This window comes from Fonticula alba (assembly GCF_000388065.1).
Source record: "Fonticula alba strain ATCC 38817 unplaced genomic scaffold supercont2.43, whole genome shotgun sequence".
NCBI classification, from domain to species: domain Eukaryota; order Rotosphaerida; family Fonticulaceae; genus Fonticula; species Fonticula alba.
In genome coordinates this window covers 97-6,423 of record NW_009243013.1, presented here as the reverse complement: position 1 = coordinate 6,423, position 6,327 = coordinate 97, and the positions used below count along the sequence as shown (strand labels likewise).

At 79.6% G+C, this 6,327-nt stretch overlaps 1 protein-coding gene across 1 annotated transcript; it reads left to right on the top strand.

Moving 5' to 3' along the window:
• Positions 1-15: 15 nt before the first annotated feature.
• H696_06259 (hypothetical protein) lies at positions 16-5,970 on the top strand (the record flags this gene model as incomplete). Its single annotated transcript, XM_009500004.1, has 5 exons — positions 16-644; positions 773-798; positions 927-1,008; positions 1,226-1,495; positions 1,650-5,970. The coding sequence occupies 5 exons, from the start codon at positions 16-18 to the stop codon at positions 5,968-5,970; spliced, it is 5,328 nt and encodes a 1,775-aa protein (XP_009498279.1).
• Positions 5,971-6,327: the final 357 nt, after the last annotated feature.

The window sequence follows — 6,327 nt, the reverse complement described above, 5'->3', positions numbered from 1 at the left end:
CGCGCATCCCGCCTCATGCCCCCGGTCCCCGTGAAGACCGAGCCGGGCCAGGTGGCCGCGGCCACGGCCGGCGACCCGTCCTCCCGGGCCCCGGGGCGTGGGCTGTCCTCGGAACATGCGCGCCTGGTGGCCATCTTCTCCGGGGCCGGGCTGGCGGCGGCGGCCGGGGCCAGCGGGCGGCCGGCCGCCCCGGCGCTGCCCTCCCCGCCGGTGCTCTCGCTGTCGGGGCTGGTGCCCAAGCCGCGGGTGCATCGGCCCGCGCCGGTGCCCTCGCTGTCGGCCCCCAGCCCGGGGCCTGGGGCCAGCGGCGCAGGCCCCGGCGGGCGTCCTGGCCCCGGCCGGGGGCCCTCCTTCGGGACCGGTCCCGGGGATCTGGTCCCGGCTCCTGGGCGCGGCCCGGGGCAGCTGGTGCCCCGGTGGACCTTGGAGCCGGATCTGGCCCCGCTCCCGGGCAGCAGCATGGCCATCTCGCATGCGCTCGGCCGGCTGTCGGTCGAGGAGCTACATGCCCTGCGGGAGCGGCTCTTCTTCCTCCGCCGCCAATGCATCGATCGCACCGAGCGCGTCTTCCAGGTGGGCTCCGCCGTGCCGGAGCTGGCGGCCACCGTGATGCAGGCGCGCCCGGGCGCCCCGGGCGCCGAAGCGTACGCCCCCCTCTGCACCCTGCGCCCTGCCCCCCCCCCCCCCCCACTGTCTCGCTCTCCTCGCCTCTTTCCTCTCCCGACGCCTGTCTGACAGCCCCGTGTGCGGATCCGTGGCCCTGGCCGTGTAGGGCCAGCCAGGCGCGCTTCGAGTCTGGTGCGTATGCTCGCGGTGTGGCCCGTGCGAGTGTGCCGACGCCGTCCGCTAACCAGCCCCCCGCCTCCGTTTTGTCGCCCCCCCCCCTCCTCCCCCGGCCCCTCGCTCGGCACTTGGGCCATGCGCAGATGGCTTCCCCCCGCGGCGCTGGAAGGCGCCACACGGTGGCATCACCACCTCGGCCCTGGGCATGCTCCCCTCCTTCTCCGGGTGCGCGCATCCCCTCCCCCCCCCCCGCTTGCACATGGCCTCCCTCCTTGCGGTGCACTGACCATCGCGCTGCCATATATCCCCCCCCCCCCCCCCCCCCCCCCCCCCCCCCCCCCCCCCCCCCCGCTGCCCCCCCCCTGCGGCCCCCCCCCCCCCCCCCCCTGTCCCCCCCCCCCCCCCCCCCCCCCCCCGCCTCTCTCGGCGACCCCCCACACAGGGAGCTGACATCGGCGGCCGGGTCATCCTCGGCGGCTGGTGGGGCGGCCCCCATCGGCGCGCCCCCGGCAGCCACCTCCGGGGGAACCTCGGCGGCTTCGGCCGCGGGGACACCCCCCTCGGGGCCCGCAACCGCGACGACGACCGCGGCCGCGGCGGCCCCGCTGCTTCAGACACATGCGCCCGGGCGTGGGCGTCGGCGCAGCGGCTCCGGCGCCGCCTCCGGCGAGTCGACCCCCAAGCGCCGGCGCTACTCGGCCACCTCGTCCCTGTGCGTGGGTCGCATCTTTGCGTCGGCCCCTTCCTGCTTGCCCGCGCCGTGGGGCGTCTCTCCTGCCCGCTCGCTCGCTCGCCCGCTAGCTGACCCCCCCCCTCTCTCTCTCTCTCTCCTTCTTCGCCCCTCCATTGGCTCCCCGGCGTGTCAGGGACGGGTATACGTCCTCCGAGGGGGAAGAGCCCCTGGCCGAGGGGCCCGGGTCCTGGCCGGGCTCCGGCGGCGATGCCAGCATCAAGGCGGAGCCCGGGCGCCCGGACGCCGCGGCACCAGCGCGGTCGGCTTCCCCATCGGGGGCCCTCCGCAAGGCGGGGCTCCCGGCCGGCGGGGGGCCAGGCCCGACCGGTGGCCAGGCGCCCGGCGAGTCGGATGCCGGCATGCCAAAGGCTCGACGCGGTCGCGGCCGGCCGCCCTCGCGGCCGAATAGCGCCGCGACCACGGCCGCCGCCGCCGCCGCCGCGGCCACCATGACCGAGGCCGACACCGAGGCCGACACCAAAGCCGAGGATGCTGGCCTGGCGGCGGCGGCGGCGGCGGCAGCAGCCCCGCTGGCGGCGGCGGCCACCCCGGGGACCGAGCCCCCGGGCGACCGGCCAGCCGCCTGCCCGCGGCCGCCGGCCCCCAAGGGGTCGATCTTGCGCGCGACCCAGGCCCTGGACCAGGCCCTGGCCGATGAGCAGGTGGCCCTCAGCCGGCTGCGGGTGCACTCGGTCAAGATCGAGGCCTTCACCAAGTCCTACGAGCCGTACTTTGCCCCGCTCGGGGACCGGGAGCTGGCCCTGCTGGAGCCGGCCGGCGAGCATGACCCCAGCCCGTATGTGGTGCCGGAGCTCGGGCCCTTCTACCTGGACGTGTGGCAGGGGGCCGGGGCGGGGCGCGCCGACCACCCGGCCGCCGGGGACGCCCGGAAGCCGGGCCCCCCGGCGCAGCCCGGCGACGCCCCCCCCCCGGCGGCGGCCGAGCCACTGCACCAGGCGCTCCACTCCCTCGGTACCTCGCCCGGCATCGGGGAGCAGCTCCTGCCGGGGGAAATTGCCGAGCAGGCGGCCCTCCGCCGGCAGGGCTACCTCGGTGCCCTGGGGCAAATTGCCGTGCCTGCCGGGGCCGAGGCGGGCTCCGGGGGGCCGGCCCCGGCCGACGCGCCCCTGGCCGAGGCCCCCCTGGCCGAGGCGGCCTGCCTGGCCGAGCGGCTGATGTGCTCGCTCCTGCAGGAGGGCCTGCTGCTGCCGTACGATTCCGGCTCCGGGTCCTCCGGGTCGGATGGCGAGGGGGCGCACTCCGAGCTGGACGCCTTCCTGGATGACGAGCAGTCCGGGGGGCGGCCGGCGCGGCTGCCCGGGACCCCGGGGCCGGGAGCCGGCCCCGGCGGCGCCGGCCCGGACGACGAGGCCGACGCCGATGTCGACTCGGACGGCGGGTCGGACCTGAGTGACTCGGAGGCCGCCGGGCCGGGGGACGGGTCGCGCGGGGGGGCGGCCCCCTCGGGCGGGCGGCTGTCGGAGGCCCTGCCGGCCGGCGGGGCGCGGCTGTTCGCCGGCCCCGGGCGGCCGGAGGGCGTCGACCCGCCGGCGGCCGGGTCCTCGTCGGCCTTCTCCTCGACATCCTTCTCGTCGTCCAGCTCGTCGTCCGGGTCCGAGGACAATGGCCCGGGCGGGCCGGGCCCGCAGCACCTCAGCGACATCGGGGGGTTCTCCTCGCACTCGGACGACCAGGGGGCTCCCTCGGGGCCGGGGACGCCGTCGGCCCGGGGGCCCGGCGGGCGCCCCGGCGGCAAGGGGGCCCCGCCCAAGCACCCGGCCTCCGGGTCGGCCTCCTCGTCGTCGCGCTCCGGGGCGGCCAACTCCTCGGACCGGCCGCCGCACGATGACAGCGCGCCGGACTCCGGGCTGTCGACGCCGGTCCGGGGCCCGGCCGGCACCCGGAGCGGGGCCCTGTCGCGCGCGTCCAGCCTCGGCCCCTCGGACATCGAGGGGGAGGAGGAGGGGGAGCAGGAGCACGACGACGAGGGGGATGCCGGCTCGGGGGCCGTCGTCACCCCGGGGCCCGGGGCCACCGGCGGCATGAAGTCCACCGGGGCCACCGGGGGCCATCCCGGGGCCAGCCAAAAGTCCGGCCGCGGGGCGTCCTCCAGCCGGCGGACGTCGGCCCCGAGCGGGCGCGGCGGCCGGGGCGGCCACCGGGGCGGCCGGGGCGGCGCCCGTGCCGGCGGCCCCGGGCCCGGCGGCGACGCGGCCGGGCCCGGCGGACCCGGCAGCGGGGCGGCCGGGCGTAGCCGACTGGCCGGCCGGCCTGGCCCCGGGGACCCGGGCCACCACCCGGCCGAGGACCACCTGCTGGCCGGGCCCGGGGCCGGGCCCGGGGCCGGGCCCGGGGCCGGGGCCGGGCCGGACCATGCGGCGGCCGGCGGCCCGGGCGATGCGTGGGTCACCCCGGCCCATGCCGGGCGCACCTTCTCCTTCAATCCCTTCCCCTCGTACTTCCCGTCCAGTGCGGCGGCCCTGCTGAGCAAGGCCGTGGTGCAGAATCTCGGCTCGGTGCAGCTGGCCCGGGCCGGGCTCGAGCGCCACGGGTACCTGGTGGACGAGGCGGGCATGGTGCTCCGGCGGCCGGCGGCCGCGGGCCCCGGCAGCACGGGCATCGGCCCGGGCCCCGGGGCCGGGGGGAATGCCGCGGGGGCCGGCACGCGGGCCGGCTGCCCGCCGGCTGGGTCGGCCCCGGCCGAGCCGCCGCCGCTGGCCCTCGGGGCGCTGCCCTCCTTCCTGGGGGCGCCGGGCGGGGGCCGGGCGCCGGGCGGGCCCGCGGCGTCGCCCCCCCTCCCCGCCCCGGGCATGGACAGCCTGGAGCAGCGCCTCTGCCGGGAGCTGGTGGCCTGCGGGCTGCTGGAGCGCGAGGACCTGCACTCGGAGGGGGAGCCGGTCGAGGCCCGGCCGGAGGCCGGCCCCCCGCGCGCCACTCCGCTGTCCCGGTCGCTGGCCGAGTGCGCGGATGACGAGATCGCCGCGCAGTTGCGCGTCCTGCAGCCGCTCCTCCGGCGGCAGGTGGCCCTGAACAATGCCCGCCGTGCGCGGCTCCGGTCGCTGGCCCTGGCGCACATGGCCTACCAGGACTTCGAGGAGCTGATGGCCGAGCTGCATGGGCAAATCGAGCGGGGCTATGTGACGCGGTATCGGCCGACCGGGGGCCGGGGCGGGCGCAAGGGCGCCGGCCGGGGCGGGGCCGCGGCCGCCGCCCGCGCCTCGCGGCCCCTCAGCGAGGACCTGCGCCTGGCCATCCTCCGGTCGGAGGAGCTCCCGCTGCGCCTGCGCCATGTGTTCCCCCACCCGGAGGCCTTCCGCATCCCGCTGCGCCAGCCGCCGGTGCCGAACCTCATCCGGCGTGACGGGGGGTCGGCCGTGCCGGAGCCACTGCCGGCCACCACGGCCTACCGCCTGCAGCAGGCCGGCTGGCGGGCCACCACCTTCAACATGGGCACCCTGTGCCCGCTGCCGGTGGGGTCGGACCCGGTGGCCGACGCGCACCGGCTGGCCGAGCGTGCCGACAGCCCGGCCGCGGCGGGTGCCCCGGCCGAGCCGTCCCCGGCCCCGGGCCCGGGCGCCCCGACATGCTACCGCCGCCGGACCGACCTCCCCAGCGCCGATGTCCCCTGCTCGAGTGTCTTTGCCGGGTCCTTCGCCGGGCTGGCCAATCCCGATGTGCTGGGCACCCTGGCGCAGGCCGGCGTGCCGACCGGCATGGCGGCCGGCGGGCTGCTGGCCGGCGCGGCCACCGCCGCGGCCTTCCACACGGCCACCGCCCTGGCCGCCGGCTGTCCACTGACCGACGAGGAGGACCCGGGCCCGGATCCGGACCCGGAGGATGGCGCCGCCGGGGCCGGGGACACTCCGGGCCCCCGGTCGCCGGCGACCCCGGCCGGGCCCATCAAGCCCGAGCCGGCCACCGGCCCCGGGCCGGGCGGCCCGGGCGACGCCCCGCCGGCCCCCGGCCCGGGCGACCACTCGCCCGAGCCGGCCGACCCGGCGACCCCCTCGTCCGCCGCGCCCTCCGGCAGCCCCTCGTCCTCGGGCCGGGGCGACCGCAAGCGCCCGGCGGGCGCCCCGGCGGCCGGCCTGGCCCCGGACCCCGGGGCCGTGGCACGCGCCCAGACCACCGGCCTCTTCGGGGCCGGGACCCGGCGCCCGCGGCGCGGCATCCACAGCAGCCAGGACATCGCCGGGATGCTGGCCTCGGTGGAGGCACTGACGCAGGCCGGCCGGCCCCGGCGCCCGGGCGCCCCGGCGACGGTCGATGCGCGTGCCTCCCCGGCCTCGGCTGCCGGTGCCGGGCCCCCCCCGGCGCTGGGCCTCTCCTCGCAAGGGGTCAGCGACTTGCTGGCCGCCGCCAACAGCGGCTACTACGGCGGCCCCGGGGCCAACCCGCTGCCCAGCAGCTTGGGCGGCTCGTCGGCCGCCGGCGCCCCGGGCGCCCCGCTCTGAGGCCGGCGGCGTGCCGGCGGCCGCCGTGTCCCCCGCCCCCCATATCGGTCCAGCACGGCCGCCCTGGCCAGCACGCAGGATCTCCCTTCACAATATACCCCAGAAGCTCGGCACAAAATGGCATTGCCTCCCGGCGCCGATGCGTCGGCACTCGGATGCGTTGGGCGCGGCCGTGCCCCCGGGCGTGTGGCCCCGCCCCGGCGCCGGTCGGCGCCCGCGCACACAAAGGGGAGCTGGCGCGGGCGGGCGGGCGGGCAGCGAGATCTAGGATTCGGGCGAGGGCGAGGGGCGAGGGGCAGGGAGCGCGGCGGACACGCGGGATCGGTCGTGGGCGAAAAGGGCTCGCGCCCCGCGCGC